Source organism: Corvus cornix, chromosome 22 (genome assembly GCF_000738735.6).
Source record: "Corvus cornix cornix isolate S_Up_H32 chromosome 22, ASM73873v5, whole genome shotgun sequence".
Lineage (NCBI taxonomy): Eukaryota > Metazoa > Chordata > Aves > Passeriformes > Corvidae > Corvus > Corvus cornix.
In genome coordinates, this window is record NC_046351.1 from 261,347 (window position 1) to 279,675 (window position 18,329).

The 18,329-nt window shown below is 52.1% G+C and overlaps 3 protein-coding genes across 3 annotated transcripts; all 3 read right to left on the reverse strand.

Moving 5' to 3' along the window:
- Positions 1-24: 24 nt before the first annotated feature.
- Positions 25-1,436, reverse strand: LOC104694913 (protein phosphatase 1 regulatory subunit 3C-B-like). Its single transcript, XM_010408383.2, has one exon. The coding sequence runs from the start codon at positions 1,413-1,415 to the stop codon at positions 549-551; it is 867 nt and encodes a 288-aa protein (XP_010406685.2). The 5' UTR covers positions 1,416-1,436; the 3' UTR covers positions 25-548.
- On the reverse strand, positions 1,369-8,454 carry GINS4 (GINS complex subunit 4). The gene is given in 10 exon segments (XM_039564147.1): positions 1,369-1,457; positions 4,675-4,779; positions 4,869-4,959; positions 5,312-5,400; positions 5,721-5,818; positions 6,286-6,399; positions 6,707-6,793; positions 6,968-7,099; positions 7,101-7,239; positions 8,438-8,454. Coding segments are annotated over 9 exon segments (864 nt in total). The 3' UTR covers positions 1,369-1,457; positions 4,675-4,682.
- Positions 8,065-13,006, reverse strand: GOLGA7 (golgin A7). The gene is made up of 5 exons (XM_039564358.1): positions 12,834-13,006; positions 11,746-11,898; positions 11,371-11,472; positions 10,222-10,285; positions 8,065-9,329 (listed from the first exon to the last, which is right to left on the reverse strand). Exons 1-4 carry the CDS (start codon positions 12,942-12,944, stop codon positions 10,238-10,240), a joined length of 414 nt encoding a protein of 137 aa, XP_039420292.1. The 5' UTR covers positions 12,945-13,006; the 3' UTR covers positions 8,065-9,329; positions 10,222-10,237.
- Between the last annotated feature and the right edge of the window lie 5,323 nt (positions 13,007-18,329).

Genomic DNA, 18,329 nt, shown 5'->3' on the forward strand with positions numbered 1-18,329 from the left:
GGCAGGCGGAGCAGGAGGCAGCACTCGCGAAGCGCCGTCACTTTATTAACTCCCCGTTACAGCACCAACGACCGGAGGCACCCCGCTGCTCTTGGCCCAGGAACCCCGCGGTGAGCCCTTCTCGGGACCGCGGTTCGGAGAGTGCTTGCAGCGGGAGGGTCCCGGCAGCACCAGGATCGTGCCCCCTCCCCAGCAGCTCCCTCCAGACAAGGCACTTGGGCAGCACCGGCCCCCGCGGCTCCCAGCGTGGCTCAGACAGGGCCGCGGGTCCCAGCCCACAGCCCCTTCCTTGTCACTCCCCATCTCTCATGTCTGTTGCCCTGCGAACCTACAGGCAGGAGTTACTTCAAGCAGCAACTTCCAGCCTCTGTAGCAGCAGCCAGCAGTGAGGAAGCTTCTGCAGAGACTGGCAGCTGCTCATAGAGCAGCAGGCTGTGAAGGAGCTAACAAAAACTGTGAGCAGCACCTTCTGCAACTGACCCCTCCCCGAAGATCCTTGTACCAGTTGGGACATGGAAGGGACCTGCATCTCTCCCCATGCTGCCTTCCTACCAATAAGGAGCCTGGGTCTCTAAATGCCGCCAGGTCTTCAGGTGAGAAAGGACTAGAGCAGCAGCCCCAGAGGTGCCAAGATGCTCCCAGGCCCTGCTGGCACTCTTCACGGCATGGGAGGGAGGGCGGATCATGCCCACATGGCGGATCTTGTAGTTCTTCCCATGGTTGTTGTCCCAGTGGGTCTTTTGTCCACACTGGAAAGAGATGCAGAACTCTGTGACCCTATGGGAGATGGATGGCTTGGGCAGGATAAGCTCAAAAGAGAAGATGTCTGTGTCAGCTGAGCCGTACGTGCTGTGCATGTACTGGCAAGAGATGTCCTGGAAGCTCTTCCAGCCATCAGACGTGATGCGGACTGTCACTTTCTTCTCATACTCAATGTTTCTAACCTTCACTGTCCCTGACAGAGCACGGTCCTGGATCAGACAGCTCTCCAGGCAGACAAAGTTGCTGTGCAGGCTGTTGCGGAAAGTCACGTAATTCGCAGATGGCTGTGGGAAGTCCAGCACATACCTGCACACTTCTGGGTGTAAGTCCCGCAGCTTAGGTCGGAAACAGGCAAGGTCTGACAAGGCATGCTGCAAATCACAGAGGTCCTCCTCAATCTTTGAGAAGAAGCGGACAGCCGTCAGTGAGAGCCCCTTCATATCAGCAAACACAACCCGCTTCTTCTTCTGGCCCTTGGAGCTCTTGGTACTGTCTCGCCGCTCCGGCTCAGGTTCTGCGCTCAGCTTCTGGTTGAGACAGGATCGGAGGGGTTTGCGGCCTCGGTTGCCCCGCAGCTCTTCGTAGGAGTTCAGCAGCTTGCGGATGGGGGGCGAGTGGCTCAGGCAGAGCCGCACGGCCAGGTCCACGGGCATGGCTGGGGGGCAACAGCCCGCCCGCTGCACACCTGGAAAAGCCTGGAGGCGAAGAGGGGGTCAGACAGCGCGGCCCCAGCCGTCAGCCCCGGCGAGCCCCCCGCCCCACCCGCGCCCGGCCCCGCTCACTCGCCGCAGCTCATCGCGTCCCGCCCGCTCCGCTCCGCTCCCGCCGCAGCGGCTCCTCCTCAATGGGGCCGTGGGAGCGCCCGCGGCCGGGACACCCCGCGCCAGCCAATCACAGCCGCCGCCGCGCTCCGAGCGGCCAATGGGGCTCGGGGCTGCTCCCACCCCGCCCCCTCCTCCCGCGGGGCCGCGCTGGCGCCGGGCCGGGCGGCGGGGAGAGCCCGGCGGCACCGGAGAGCCCGGCGGCACCGGAGAGCCGGCGGTACCGGAGAGCCCGGCGGCACCGGAGAGCCCGGCGGCACCGGAGAGCCGGCGATACCGGAGAGCCCGGCGGCACCGGAGAGCCGGCGGTACCGGAGAGCCCGGCGGCACCGGAGAGCCCGGCGGTACCGGAGAGCCCGGCGGCACCGGAGCCCGGGCACCGGAGAGCCGGCGGTACCGGAGAGCCCGGCGGCACCGGAGAGCCCGCTCGGGGAGAGCGCACAGCGCGGCCTTCTACTGCGCCAGGCAGGGGCCAACAGGGGGACCAGCACACAAATGGCTCCTGGTGCCAGAAAAACACGAGTGCTTTTGGAGGACCAGTGTCTGTGGAACAATCAACACCGGGAAGTAGCTCTGGGAGAAAGAGGAGCATGTTCCTCTCATATAGTCTTTAATGGGGGAGGTTTGAACTGGTTTTATACACCCCTTTTAAGGTAATTGTCCAAAGGTAGCTGTTTCCAGGGTGTCTAAGCAGAGAAAACCCCAGACCCTCGGCTCATCCTCTACCAACTCAGAAGCTTCTTACCCTAGAGGTGTGCACTGAGAAGGAAATTTGCTCACCCCCAAGCACACAAGAGACACTGTGGTGTCCCCGACATCTATGTTCAAAATCACCCTCACTGTTCAGCTCACATGTGACTCCTTGACAGTAAAGACTGTCACCTAAATCAGATCACCCCTGCCTTGTACTCCTTGCTAATCTCCCCAGAGCTGTCTAGCCATTTATGTTAAGCAGCCCTGATTGTTCCTGCTGACAGCACAGATTTTCATCAGCTCATGACACAGCTGACTGACCTACCAGTATTTCTCCATGGGCCTCCATCACCACCATGTCTGAATGTCTGCAGCACAAGGCAAGACACCTCTCACAGGATGGCCAAAGTGAGCTTGAACCCAGTGCCCAGCTGGCAAAAACACGATGCAAAAACATCCTTTCAATACATGGTCTCGGGCTGAAAATGCAAACCCCACCACTTCAGCGACCTGGGGTAGCCAACACAGACATGAGTCTTCCTAGCAATGAAACCAGTTGCCACACCTTTCTGTGGCCCCCAGGAGAGCAGCTGCAGCTCAGGCAGGGAAAACGCAGCTCACCATCACTGCCCTCCCTGCGATCTCTTTCACCATCCACCTACTTTGCATTCAAAGCTGATCACTAAGCAAACCCAAGCTATTTCCACCCAGGGGACAGCAGAGAACAAGGAATGTATTTGAACCCAAGTTTAACAGCAGGACCCATGGATGCTGGAAAAGCTACTCCTACTTTACCCATTCTCTCCCAGCTACACAGATTAAAGTGGATGCACTGCTGCATCTTCTTCTCCATCTAAAAGTACAAGCCAAACGCATCATTTTCTCAATATAGTTGTGGACACCTCCTTCCCCCAGCGCAGACAGAAGAGAGGTACAGTGTTAGCAGTTCCACAGATGTCCTGGTATTTAGTCATGGAAGGACACAAAAGCACATTTTCAGGTGTGCCACAACTGACTCTGACTTGGAGCCTGACTGATCTCAGCCTACTAGCCATCTCTCCTGCCTAGGACACTTTGAGGAGATTGCCATGTGCCAGCTGCCAAGCTCCAGAGAAGAGCTGCACCAAAGACGCTCTGGGAAACCATCAGGTCAGTTAAAGTTCAGCTGCTAGAAGAGGACAGATGCCCCTCAGGCTCACACTGCTGCAGCCATGTGACACGCAGCAGTGTGTCAAGTGCAAGCTGTCTGGACAAGTATTCAGTCAAACTGAATAGGGCCAAGGAGAAAGCCTGCAGACGTGCCACCTGCACACTCCTCAGGCAGATCCTTTGGAGCACGCTTTCACAGCAGCAGATTAACGAGGATTTTGTCTGGAAGCTTCAGTCACCTCTGTGAAGTTGTCTGGCTGTAAATATGGGCAGGGCACAATCCACAAGCCCTTCCTGGGGGGGCTGTCTAGAGGAACATGCTACTGATTCCTAAGGATTAAACCCAGCCCCCTCTTAACATCTATACTTGAAAGAATCTTCTTTACCTAAATGGATTAATTAGGAAGACTATAAACCACACATGCAAAGCCACTCACACTACAAGATGCCCTGTGTCACCCCCAGCCTTGTAGAGGAAGATGCTCCCCAGACACCCCTCATGCAGACCGTGCAGGGAAGAGAGACCCTGCCCTGATGAACACAAGCCCCTATCTGCCCATGCACTCCACAGGTTCCAAGCTGAGGTACCACAGAACACCCTGGCTTCTCCTCCAACAAGAAGAGGCCTGCATGGGGCAGCAGGGCCAGAGGAGCTTTTGCTTTGCATGACCAGCAAAAATGAACTCCGTGTTCCCCTTCCCTTAGCAGTGGTTTCTGCAGAAGGGAGTCTGACAGTGTCTATTCTCACAAACGCAACCTGAAGCTGTACCAGAACCCCTCACCCTCTGCAAGGAGGGTCTCACATGATGCACAACAAAAACAGCCTTCTTCTGAGTCCATGCCCCCAGCTGTTCCATTTTAGTGATGTTATCTGCCACTGCTCTTAGACAAGGCATCCCAGCAGCTACACACTGAAGCTTTACAGACACTGCCCTGTGACACAGCCTGCCCTCACTCAGGAACGCCAGAGTAAGGACTGTATGGCTGTATGCTGGGCATGTCACAAGCAATCAGGAGCTCGATGAGCTGTAGGGGTAATGAATGCCTCTGCAGTATGACACTGTGGTACTCACCCCCAATTGCCACTGTGCTCTGCTCTGCCATATCCGTGGGGACCTGACCCTGGGAGGGGACCCAGTCCCAGAGGAGACCTGGCCCAGGCACCTCACAGGGAGCTCCTGCCAGCCCCAGTGTGGCGGGGCGGGCAGGGGAGATGGTGCGGTGGCTGCTCCTCTGACCACACACTTACCTCTCCCCTCAGATGAGCTGCACAGCTCCTGAGGCCACCAGAGGGGCCACGGTTCTGTAACGGATCAGGTGCTGCGAGCCCTCCTCCAGGTTGATGGCATATTCCCTGCAGAGACAGGCGGGACGTGAGCTGCAGCCCACGCCCATCAGTGACACTGATTGGTACCTGTGCTGCATGGGGAAGTGCCCACCTACCTCTGCTCATCTGTCTCTGGCTCCACCAGGATGTTCTCCTGCCGCTCCAGCACCCTCAGAAACACAAAGGAGTCCAGGTTGGGCTTTGGAACTGCAGACAACAGATTCAGAACACAAGCTCAGCCCTCACTTATGTTCCCCTGCAGAACACCGAGGGGTCTGAGGGGCAGCAAACTTATAGCCAGCAAAGGGAACACCAGACACTTCTAACCAGATGCATGTGCCCAGCCTCACTGTAAGACAGGACGTAACAGCAGGGACCAGCATGATCCTCCAGCAGCAGCATGGAGCCATGTTACAACATTACCATCACATCACCTTTGCTTCAACTGAGCAGCAAGTGGAGGACTAGCCCCCTTACATGTGGGGCTCCCTGGAGCTTTCCCCACACTTCCCCTTGCTTCTACAATTTTCAGATCACCCTGGAGTCTGGATGGACTCACCTGACTTTAGGAGAGACACTTTCTGCAGGTTAGGTGGCATGTGTTTTAGGACCACATTTTTCAGGTAAGCCTCTGTATTTGCCATGTACCTGAAACAAACCATTGAAGTATTGACTTAGTTAATAAAATACAAATCTGGAGGGAGAGTATTGACTCAAAACAAGAGTAAGCAACAGCTCCTCATCCCACAGGCACAGCCAAAGACAGGCCCTTGGCCTACCCTGGTAACTGACTCAGTCACCAGAGTTATTTTGTTTTAGTTCCTTTCTTGCCCATAAGGAAACCTCCTGGTAAAACACACTGATTCTTACTTCAAATCCATCTAAGGCTCACAGAACTTCAGCAAAACACACAGTTAAGTTTCTATAATCTATAAAAGGGGAGGAAGATACATTGAAAATCTACTCACTCTTTAGCAAAAGCAAACTCCTCTGGTGATAAAATGGAGGGCTCCCCTTCAGCTCGAGACTTCTCCTTCTCCAGGATGTGGGGAAAAAACTTTTCTATCTAATATTGGAACACAATCCAAAAGAATTATACAGCTCTCTCCCAGGAGTTCAGTGCTTAAACCCCCACTTCTCCACTGGATTCCCCTACAAGCTGTAGGAGCAGCCACAGGCCTGCCCAAATCCCTGCTCCTGAACTAACTGTGATATCACACAGGATTGCCAAGCTATACAACCATGTGTACACATAGCAGGACTCAGGAAGAATGGGACAGCATTCAGCTGTGCCACCCTAAGCTTAGATGAAGCAAACAGCACTCACAGTGTTGTGATCAACACTGCTGTGACCTTCCTTCATTACAATACGAAAGCATGTCCAAGAAATTAATTTCTTTGAGTTAAGCTTCTGAGAACAGAGAGAGAACATGCTTTAATTAAATGCCATGCTGAAGCAGGAAGCTCTGTGTGGGTAAAAATGCCTCCTGAAATCACCCTTTTACACGCTCTGGGCTGCACAGCAAGCATTACCTTCACCAGTCGACACCGCAAGTAGCTGCTGAGCACGAAACGGATCCTTTCAACCTCCATGTGGTGAACACTGACCTTCAGGTCGCCCCTCTTTGCCCGCTTCAGGTTTGCTTCCTGCAAGAAAAAGCAAAGAGAAATTAAACGGTTGAAATGTCAGACAACAAGAAACAGAGAGGAAGAGGGATTTTGTACATAGAACCCACAAAATCAGACTACGGCTGCTTTTGACGACTCAAAGAACACCGCTTGTTTGTACTTCAGCCCCTCTCCAAGGCAAGCTCAGAGAAAAAACTCAGAGAAGCTTTGTCTCGGAGACAGGGAAGCAGACAAGCCCGGCCCTCTCAGAGAGGCTCAGGCATGGACCTGCCAGGCCAGGCAACGAGGGCGGGCCTGTCCCACCACCCCAGCCAACAGAACCTACCATATGGTCCAGCTGCTCCACAACACACTCGATGACTTCAGGTTTACTCTCCAGCAGTTCTGGAGCAAATTTCTCATTCAGCCAGGCCTGAAAGAAGGCAGGCTGTCAGTGAAAGCGAGGCAGACCCTAGCTACACAACCCCACCAGCGAGAGGGCAAAAACACGGCCGCGGCCCCGCCGCTCGGCATCTGCTCCAGAGCGCCCAGCGCTCAGCAACCCCCGCGCTCCCCGGCCCACGCCTGTCGCTCCAGCCCGCGGCACCTGCTCCAGGCTGTGGATCAGCTGTGCTGGGGTAAGCACCAGCTCCTCGCCGTCCGAGTCCCCGCCGGCCGCGGCCGCCATCGCTCCCGCCAAGCCCGCCCGCCCCGCGGAACGGCGCACGCGCAGCGGCCCGGGAACGTGGATAAGGATTCCCGGTACGGCCCTTGGGCCAGTCGGGAAGCGGATTACGGCCGCGGCTGCTCCGGCCAATCAGAAGGCGGATTGAAGAAGCCATCTTTTTCGGCCAATCAGAATGCAGATTGAAGCTGCCGCTTTTTCGGCCAATCAGGAGACGGATTGAAACTGCAGCTTTTCCAGCCAATCAGGAAGCGGATTGAAGCTGGCCAATCAGGAGACAGAGAGGACATGCACCTGTTTAGGCCAGCCCGGAAGTGGATCAGGCTGCAGCCTTCCCAACCAATCAGGGAGCAGATTCACGCTGCAACTCCTGGGCCAATCAGGAGCCGGATTCAGGCTGCAGCTTTTTTGGCCAATCAGGAGGTGGATTGAAGCTGCAGCTATTTCAGCCAATCAGCACTCAGCAGGTATGACCCCCCCCCCCCCCCATGAGCCCGTCCCCCACCCCCAGCACCAGGGACAAAGCCCCGCTGCAGGACCAGCCCCGCTGCAGCACCAGCCCCGCTGCAGGACGAGCCCCGCTGCAGGATCAGCCCCGCTGCAGGACGAGCCCCGCTGCAGGACCAGCCCCGCTGCAGGATCAGCCCCGCTGCAGGACGAGCCCCGCTGCAGGACCAGCCCCGCTGCAGGATCAGCCCCGCTGCAGGACCAGCCCTGCTGCAGCACCAGCCCCGCTGCAGCACCAGCCCCGCTGCAGGACCAGCCCTGCTGCAGGACCAGCCCCGCTGCAGGACGAGCCCCGCTGCAGCACCAGCCCCGCTGCAGCACCAGCCCTGCTGCAGGATCAGCCCCGCTGCAGCACCAGCCCTGCTGCAGGCAGAGCTGTCGGACCCCCAGGGACACAGCCCTGGCTGTGCCACAGGCCGAGCCCCGACGCGCTGCAGTTCTGGCCATTCCCAGCCCAGCGTTCCGGAGTCACCCTGTGCCCCACACCTTGGTGCTGCCAGAACAGACCTGGACACAGTTTAAGAAAAGGTTTACTGATCCATCAGTACTTCTGCCAATATTGCAACAGCTCTGAAAGGCAAACACTGTTACAGTTTAGAAAAAACAAATTTTATACAATGAAAATATTAATCAAATCTCAAACCCCCACAGTGGCTAAGGAATGAGCCTGGAGTTCATATCCAGTATTAGCACCTGCAGCACCACCACCAACCAATCCAGCCCCTCTACCCCTGCTAAGCCATCTCTTCTGAACTCCTGAGTTCCTTCTACAACTGGACACTGACACTCTGCCCCTATACCAGGACACCTGGGCTTTGATAAGGTTAAAGGATATAAGAGAAAGGATTCAGCCAGCTTGGATTGTGAGAACACTTGTGTAGGTACTGCTGAGCAATGTCCATGCACGGGGACAGTAAGGAATGCACAGCTCAACTCCTCAATGTGTGCCAGCAGACAGAATTAAGAAATCCACCTTACACAGTATCTTAAAGTTTGTCAGATCAATGTTTTCCTATAAATTATATATAAGAAATCCATAAAGAAACAGTTTTACACTTCACATATTAATCAGAGTAGGGTGGGAATCGTTATTTTTATTGGCTCAGCATCCACTTTACTGTGCTCACTGTTTCATGACTGAACAGGCCCCTCTTGGTGAGCACTGACAGGGCCAACGACAGCACAGACACAGGGGCAGAAAAACTACCAGGGTTAAAGTCTGGCTACACCCCCCCCTTCTAGGGACAACCAAGACATTAACACAAGGAACATTTTGCCTTTTGGTTTTCCACAAGGATCAGCACAAGAGACGTTGCCTTGAGTCACTCCTTGCTGGGAAGAGGCACTGTGTATCTCTGCACTCTAACACTGAACTGGAGGGAAATTCCCAACTTTGAGCTGGAGCTTTCCAAAGCTCAACTGACATACAGAAGGGTTTAAGAACCAGGGAGGAACAGCACTGCACTTACAGGACTAAAACTAAACCTCTCTTGGGCTGAGGGCCCCATTTCTTTCGGGAGAGAGCGTAGCTTTACCACTTCTGCCTTTTCTTGAGAAAAAAAACCCAAACCAAACCAAAACTAAAAAGTGATCCTGTTGCTTCCAAATCTACTGCAAAGTGGATGCTGACCAGCTAGGTCACCCCCTGGGGAGCAGTTTGAGGAAGTTAGTCCTTGTAGTAGATGGCACTGTGGATCTGGCAGCAGAGAAAGGAATGATGCTCTAAAGTAGGAGGTAGGGGAGCCTTGGTACAGCAAGTCCACCGGTGAGCTATCATCTAGAAAAGAAGTTTCATATGATTAGAAACTCTTCCTAAATCAAACCAAAAGCCCCCCTACACAAACCTTTCTACAGCTGCAGGAAGACTGTGGCAGGAGGAGCAAGTTACCATGTGTTATGGTGAGCAGCATGAGCAGAACCCTGAACTCTTGATTTCATTTGTCCAACAGAAAATAAAGACCTTTATTGTTTGTTTCTTTTTGCATAACAGGCATAAATGTTTCCCATCTCTTTTCCGTATACACTGCCAACAATCCATACTTAACACTCCCATCCCAGGACCTGCAGAGCACCTAACATAAGGGAGCCAGTCCCAATGTGAGCTTTCCAAAAGCAAAGTCAGGGATAGTAATTCTGATGGTCTATATTGGATACTATTAGCATGAGCCTGTATTTTGGCCTTCCCCTTCCAAGTCCAGTGAACACTCTTCGCTTTGTGACTTGCCCCACAGCACCAAGAAAACTGAGAACCTCTCAGCAGAGCTCTTCCAGGCTGCTGGCCCCTCTTACCCGAAAGCATCACAAGTAAAGACACCAGCGTGATAACTACAACAGCAGCCAACTGAAAAACTGCAACAAAAAGGCTCAGTATGCTAGAATACACCCAGGAACAGAGTCCATTTTTTACTGACCTGAATAGAATTTTGGACATAATATAGCACAAGTTAGCACATTTACACAATCCAGACCCAAATTTCTGCAAGGTAATGTTCAGCAACATCATGCCTAGTACTGATATTTTTACTTTCAACAAGAGCTGGTCCACACAGGATTTATGTGAACAGTCTTTGATTACATACGAGGGTGGCATAAACTGTCTCAGTATGACAGCACCCACCTCTCTGAGCACAGAAAGATGTTGAGATTGATCTGAGATAAGGGTAATGTACCTGAGACTCCACAGTTCTATCTTCCACTGGTCAAACCTCTGTCTTCATAAATGGTAATTTCAATCTGCACAGAAAAGCTGTCAGGGAAATACACTATAAAGAGACTATGAAAACATAACCAGAACAAGGCAGAAAAACATTAAGGTGATAGGACTTTTGATATATTAGCTGTTTTAAGGCAGGTCTCAGAGCTCCAAAGCAAAGGGAACAGTCCATGTGAGATGCCTCATCAGGTAAGAACACTGGCTCCCAGCCCAGGGCCTGCACAGGGACTTGGTGCTGTGTACAGAGGATTTGAGCCTTGCCCCTCTTCTGCTAAATTTTGGGGAAGGCTGTGCACCAAGGAAAAAAGTTAACACTGCTAATAAGTCACCCTCCAAACTGAAAATGCTTTTACTCAAGTTGAATGTTGTTTGGTTTTTTCCCAGGAGGTGTACACACAATGGAAAACACTTAAAAGAAAAAGGGAGTCATGTAGGTGACAGCTCTGAGCTACTTGGATGACAACACAGAAAATCCAACTGCAAGGAATTAGCCTTATCATACATTCAATTGGCATTGGGTTCCAAGTTGCTGTGGTTTCAATATTTTCAAAGAAAGATGTGTTACTCATTATACTCCACCATTTGCTATGAGAGGTCTTTACAACTTCAGGCAATAACTACATAAAATGTCTGCAGTGTGGCTCAAGAGCTGAAGAAAAAGGGTGGAAATAAGCCACACTGGAAGCAAGAGCAAGTGCTGGGCTTGCAGTGATCTTGTATCTCAAAATCTTCACCAGAACCTGAACTGAGGGTTGCAAATTAAGTAATGGCCAGCTCTTGTTCTCACAACATCAACTTCTGTCCTACCAACACGGTCGCTTCTTTCCCCAGTCAGAAAAATAGCATTTCTGGAGGTCACTGGAACAGAGGAAGTATCTCGATTGCTCTTTCCATACAGTCCCAAAGGTCGTGTTCCACATTTTCATGGGCTTTCCATGTGCCAAATCTTAATGTACTAAAACCTGACTGGAGACCAGGACACAACAAAGAGCGACAAGACTAATCACAGATTCTATATCACAGATCATGCATGAGCAGAGGTGCCTCACTGAGAGAAACAAGGAGCACAAGGCAGGAGACAATGTCAGAAGCCACAGAAGGATACAACTCGTAATCCTCTTTCAATGGGGTCTGTCAGCAGAAGGCCCTGAGGAGCGTAGATCTTCTCATTCTGTTCCTGAATGAACTTAGCGATTTTCTTTAGAACCTGGTAATGAAACAGCACAGGAGTCTCGATTGTTTCCTTTCCAGCGATATCACAGCTATGGCAACATGAGAACTAACATGCAACTGTCTGATGGCTCCACAGTGCAGGCACTTCCCACAGGATTCAGGGTGACGCCCATGGGACCCAAACTGACCAGTACCAACATGTCTGAGGTACATCCGTAAAGAATCTGTACCACAATGCTGCAAGTCACAGGAAACCCACCAAGAACCAAGTACTTGCCTGCAGGCTGAAGGGGAAACAAACACATACCTTTTCATAGTGTGTCTCCATGCACAGGAAGATGGTGTAGGCAGTCAGGCAGGCGAGACAACCCTCAAGGTAAGATTGGCCCCCAAGTTTTTCAGCTTCTGCATAGAGATTGTTCAGTGTCCGGACTGTCTCCTCAAACTGCTGCCTGTCAATCTGCAAGAAAAGCAAGTGGGGCTGTCAGCTGCACACTTCAGAACTCACCAATACCCCTGTACATCCACCTCCACTCATGGATCATCTGCACTGTGCTCAGAGCCCCAGCCTGAAACACACAGAGTTACAGACCTGCAGTTCTTTGTTAGACACCTGTCCTGTGCTCAGGCTGACTCTGAATTCAAACACAATGTGGACACAAACCCATTCAGAGCAACACACCTAAGCAAATGTGCAGTTCAACTGTGAAAAAAACGGAATTCATGCACAGGGATGCACTGGGTTAAAATGAGCAGGTAGAGAGTGGATGGACACTCCATACCCACAGTGCCTTGGTGCTGCTGCAGTGCAGACCAAACACACCCTCAAAAAAACACAACAAAGGAACACGGAAGAGAAAAAAGTGGAGTGAGAGAAAGAAAATGGGGTAGGAAGGCGTGTTTGTTTGACTGTCAGCTGAAGATACCACAACTGACAGCACCGAGCAAAACGAAAGTACTTGAGACAGCATTTGTGAGGCCTCTAAGCGGGTTCGGCAGGACGGGCAGGATTCCAAGGGAGAGGACAATGTCAACACCTGAGACTCCACCTGAAAGCACGGAGCCGGCTCTGTTCTCACAGACACAACGAGTACATTCTGCTCTACTGCTGCAAACCAGCCGCCTTCCCCAGGACTGACCACAGTCCGTGACGGGGACACGGGGGAGGAACCACGTCCGCTCCTGCACCTGAACGGCCTCGGTTAGAGATTCGTGCAGGAGATGCTATCCCGCCCTCGGGGAACCCGCAGAACTGGCTCCAACCCGGGCAGGGCACCTGCGAACGCCACCTGGGCGCAGGCCCGTAAGGCCCGGGCCAGGCCCTGCCTGGCGTGCAGGCTCCGTGCGCCGCTCTCGCCGCGAGCCCCGGGCCGGCCCCGGCCCGCCCCGCCTCACCCTGTTCTCCAGCTCGGCCGGGAACTTGCTCTGGAACTGGCAGCGCGTCCCGCCGCTGTAGTCGCGCTGGATGAACACCTTGCCCGACACCGGCGCCTGCTGCGGCCTCATCGCGCCGCCGCCCCTGGCCCGTCCGGTCCCTGCGCTCCGCCGGGCACCCCGCGCGCTCCGCGCACTTACGGCTGTCGCAAAACCGCCGAGGCGACTCCGGGCTGGGGAAGGGCGGAAGTGCCGCCAGGCGCCACGAGGCGCGGCACTGCGCAGGCGCAGTCCCAGGGGCCGCTGAACGGCAGGAGCTACGCATGCGCAAAAGCAGCCGTGTCCCATTGGGTGTAGGGCTGCTCCCCTTCCATCGCAGGCGTGGTCAGCCCACGTGACCCCCCCGCCCCGGACTTGGTACCGCCCGGGCCCCGGGCGCGGCCCCGCCGGGAGCCCGGCCTGGCGCTGGCCCCGGCGCTCCCAATGCGGGGATCAATTTCGTGGTGTTTGCTTGGGAATTGGAGCCGGTGGGAACAGACCGACAGCTGCTCCCGCAGCTTTATCCCAGCTGGTTGTGCCGACGCACACGGGATCCGTTGGTGTCCCATTAACCTTTGCCCGGGAGCTCCAAGCTGCCAAGCGTCAGCAAGGGCACAGGTCACTCCGGTTAAGGAAAACCTGGAAACTGCAGTCCGGGCAAGCAGAGAGCTCAGGGGCAGTCTCACACCAGAACAATGTGTCCTGGGGCCGCAGTGCGGGATGGCAGAGATGTGGCCCTGCTGCTGTCCCTGTGTGCCCTGCTGCGCCCCGCGGCCGCCGTGCTGGTCCGTGCCGGCTGAGCAGTCTCTGCTGCGGTGCCAGTCAGAGGCCTGGTTATTTAAACGATTGATAAAACCCATCACTTGGTGAACAAAAAGCAAAGGGATGAAAGCATTTGGGACTTCAGTTTCATTATTTGCTGCTGCTGCTCCTCAATCAGCTGGAGCTTCCGCTCAGGAGATGATAAACATGAAAAAACTTCCCACGCATCCCAAGGGGGAATGAACTCCAGTACAGATCTGCTGGCTTGGGTCATGCTCAATCTCTGCTGGGTCAGTGTCCAAGCAATGATGCAGGGCTGGATGTGCGTCCTGTGAACCCGGGCTCCAGGGCTGCAGTGGCATTGGCGGTATCCCCCGGGCCCTGGTGAGGCTTATGAAGGAGGGTGTGCTGCCGGGCTACGGCTGTGGGACCCACGGGGAAGGGAGGGAGCTCCTGGGGGGGAGTCCCAGGCTGCTTGGACATTGCCCTGCCACATCTGGACACAGACCCCTGCCCCTGTGGTAGTTTGGTTTCAGGGCAGACTTCCTACCGACAGACTTCTCCGTGTAGTAACTGGAAAATGCAAATGTATGGTGCCCTCCCTCCAGGGAATCCCTCAGTGGGGCTGCAGCACTGACGCCCCTGAGGAAGCTGCAGCTCCACAGGGGAATCATCCTCCTACTAAAGACACCCAGGGTATCTTTTAAGTGGAAATGACTGTTTTTTCACAATTAGGTGAAGCAGAAATAATCAAACAGGGCCACAGCCATAGTTACCTTGTATCTGATTGCAAGGGTTCAGTCCTGCAGGGATTACTTCATCGCACTCTTCTGCTAGTAGTTCCTTTTCTTCTGCTCAAGTGCTGATAATGTTTGCACCTCCTACCACAGAGGATATAAAAATCTGTTTTCAAGAGGAGCCGCTCTTGCACCCTGAGTCGGTCTGTGGACTTTGTGGGCAAACAAATCCCAGGAGTGGCTGCTAGACTGAACAGGGAATATGCAGAGGTGACAGACTGCGTGTGGAGAGGAAACAGCATACCACCAGTTTAAAGACACAAAGACACCTTTTCCCATTTGCTTTTAGTCTTTCTATTCTTAAAGTGGAAACTGCATTTACTTGTCTGGAAGGCTCAGCAGGTATTGGGAGGGGACTGTGTTGTCTTCCCACTTGTTCCTATGTTGGGCACAGCTTGAGGGAACCAGCGGACCCTGCCTGAGAGTTCCTGAGACTTCCTGTGAACCCTCTGCATTTGCAATTTCCACTTCATTCCCATCATACCAGAGTCTGGTGCAGTGTTGTCCTTGCTATGCAAGAGGATTTTTGATGGCCAAGAGGAATTCAGTGACAGTGGAGCAGCAAGAAACATTAACCCTTAATTCTCAGCTGGGGGGGCCACCAAGCAGTGAGAGAACCTGGTTGGAGTGGCAGGACTCCCTGCTGCCAGCGAGGGGTCTGCAGCTTCCCCCTTGGCTATCCAGGTGTGAGGACGGGAGCAACCCAGGCTGTCTGATCCCTGGCTCAGGGACAGAGGCTAAGTGCTGGGCTGCCCCAGGAACCTGGATATTTGGCAGCGGGATCTTGCCTCACCCTCCTGCTCCCCATCCCTCCCACAGGAGCAGCCTGAATTAATTAACCCTCTAGCACTCCATAATGAAGGCTAATAAACACCTAATGGATAACACAGGGCTGGGGCTGCTCCCAGCTCTTCCCTCCTGCACCCCTGAGCTGAGACCCCCAGGCCAGTCCCTGCACGCACACCTTGATGCCATCAGGTATTGTTCCTTCTTTGGAGACCTGGGACATGAGTGTGTCAAAGCAAGGCGGGCTCATTCTTCCTGTGGACACCGCGGTTGGTGTCGTGACCTGCGTGTGCCAGGCGTCCACAGTCTGTCATTGCTGGGCTCGTTTATGAGCCCCAGTGCGAAGGAAACGCGCTCAGAAATATTCTGCTTAAAATACTCTGCCAGATGCATTGTGTCTTCCTAACCTTTAACTGGTTCCAATGTGCAAACAGTTAAGATCATAATGTTAACATTTTCTCAGATATTTTATGTGCATTTAAAATATTTTCGAAGAATCAGCTTTCGAATACAAGGTTTTATCCGATTAGAATTTTACTGGAGTTTATAAAAACATAAAAATATATTTTCAGGATGTCTGAGATGCTGCTGGCCTTTGTTGTAAACTTTAAAGCCCTTGCAGTGGAATATTATCATTATTACATGGAAGATGTCTCTGGAATTTGTGTGATTAGGTAAATGTGCTAATTTCACAGTCCCATATTGAATCACCTCTGCAATCGCTTAACACAGGAAAAGTTAATAAGAAATGCATTCATCTCTGCACCAAACCCTTCTTTTGCTTTCTGTTGGGGTCAAAGGTTTGGCTTCTGCAGACATAAATGGATTTGAAACATACACTAAAAATACAACTTAAATGCTTGGGGCAACTCTTCAATGGACTCAGTTGCTTTGCTTATCTCTCAGCAAGTGTAAGAACAGATCTCTCTTCCCCTGCATGGCAACTGCAGCACCTTCCAGCCAGCTTCCAGAGGGGTTAAGTGAGAATGCATTTCTTCCCTGTCTTAACTGGAAACCTGAATCAAGAAAGGAGATAAGTAGAATTTAATAGATGTTCTTTTTAAGACATCTACTGTTGTGCTTTTGGAACAGAAGGGATGGCAAACACTATAATCCCTGGCAATCTTCAGGTTTGCCGTGTGAACAGGAAGGCCAAGCATGGAAATGGTGATCCTGTCCATTTATGAAAGATCCATGTATTGTGTTGCAGTACTTTATGATTCCATGCCTAAGTTGTTCATAATTTTAACAGGTTTATTCTGATTCAAACCAGTGAATTAGCATAAGCCTGTTAAAGTTATACAGTGAGTGTCCCTGAAATCATAAAGCAAGGTAGTAAATTACTGTGTTCAAGAGAGAACGAGGCTCTGTCTCCAGGCTGCACACCCTCAGCTGACCTGGAGTGGCTCAGGCACTTCCCACAAAAGCAGGGTGCTATCAAGGGCTGTGTCTTTGGGAGCTCACCTTTGGGATCCTGTCCTTCAGGAGGGGCATTTGGAGTGCTTGTGCTGAAGGTGCCAGGGGGCTGCACAGTCCCACTCTGCTCCTGCCAAGATCCACGGGCAAATCCAAGGTGTTGAACAGTCATGGACTCCTCGCTGTTCATGGGCACAGAGTTTTCCAGCCTGACCAAGCACAGACATTTGTGGCTCATGGAGGAGACAAGCATACTTCAAAACAAGGAGTCTTTCAGGCCATTTAATGCAGTATAGATGCAAGAGGATAAATCAAATTTACAGGCATGGCTCAGATTGGGAGATATATTTGCAAAGCCAATTTGTTTCATTTTATGGGCTTGAAAAATTCTAAGTCAGAGGTCCCTGTATGGTTTGAATTAGGTTGGGATAGGGGTATTCTGGAAAGCCAGATCTGGAGAAGTTTTCATTCAGGGCATTTGTAATTGAGTAGAGGCCATCCAGCATTTCTGTAATGCTCTCAAATAAAATATTCCATGTCTGCCCAGAATATAAGCTTCCACATGACAAAGAAAATTATAAATACCTGAAAATGGAGACATCTATCTTGTATTAAATATTCAGGAACAAGATTTCATATGTCTATCAACAGAGAAAGTGAGAATTTCAAAGGGTGCTGCTTTCAAATGAAAAAAAATTTAAAAAGCAGAAGGAAGCTCTAAATAGCACTAAAAAATGAAATGTTTTTTTCTCTACCAGTTTGTGCTATCAACAGGGTTATCAGTTTTGTTGTCTGAACAGGAGCATGACTGCAGGGCTTGGAACTGGCAGGTCCGTGTCCTGGTAGCTCTGGTGACCCCACTGGGATGTTCCCAGCACCCTGCCGTGCCCACACTCCGGCTTGTGCTGACCGGATGTGCCAATCGGGCAACCAGCAGCTTCCTCCTGGCCTGACAGGAATCCTGACACCCTTTCTCCAACACAAGGAGCCACTGAGACTCCCAAGCCCGTGGGCTCTGCAATGCATTTTGTGCCCTGCAAGCCAAAATCAGCATGAAGACCTTGGCAGCACTGAGTTAGTTAACGGCTGGACTCAGTGATCCTAGAGGTCTTTTCCAACCTTAGTGATTGTGTGATTCTAAGACAATTTCGGCAGAGGGATAAGCCCCTGGCTCCCACTGCTGAGCTCAGCTGCCAGAAAAGTTCCCCGGGAAGCAGAACAATCTTTGTTTGGTCATTAAAGCAGAAAAAGAGAGAGGGAATCTTAGGAAATGCTTGAAACGATTAGGTGATCTTAACTCTAAGGAGCTAAACAAATGCAAAGCAATTCCCCCCTCAGCCCCTCGTGCTGCTGTAGAATGTAATCTCATTTCTAAACACACAATTACAGAAAATAAAAAGAAAAGAAAAGAATAATTAATTTCTGCTTCCTCATGCAAATCCTCTGACCAATCATTTAGGGATCAGGGGCAATTCAGCTTCTTGTGCAAATTCCATACTGAAGGCCTGAAAAAAACAAGTGAATGGATTTACTTTTCTAAGAACCAGAATTAACAAAGGTTCCATTTTCCATGGTTATGTGCCTGGCCAGACAGCCCTTGCTGACAAGCTCTCAAAAAACATGTGTTGGCCTGTTGAAAAGGCCCCAGTGTTGACTGACAGACAATTGAAGTGACAAATTGTTTCATTGTACTTGGCAGGGAGAGCGCTGTATTAGA

Bases quoted from the DNA above. Each gene is read 5' to 3' on its own strand.
- LOC104694913 (XM_010408383.2), bottom strand. From the start codon at position 1,415: ATGCCCGTGGACCTGGCCGTGCGGCTCTGCCTGAGCCACTCGCCCCCC.
- GOLGA7 (XM_039564358.1), bottom strand. From the start codon at position 12,944: ATGAGGCCGCAGCAGGCGCCGGTGTCGGGCAAGGTGTTCATCCAGCGC. The intron at 11,899-12,833 runs GTGAGGCGGGGC...CTTTTCTTGCAG, and splicing joins CGGCCGAGCTGGAGAACAGG to ATTGACAGGCAGCAGTTTGA. The intron at 11,473-11,745 runs GTATGTGTTTGT...TTTCATTACCAG, and splicing joins TGGAGACACACTATGAAAAG to GTTCTAAAGAAAATCGCTAA.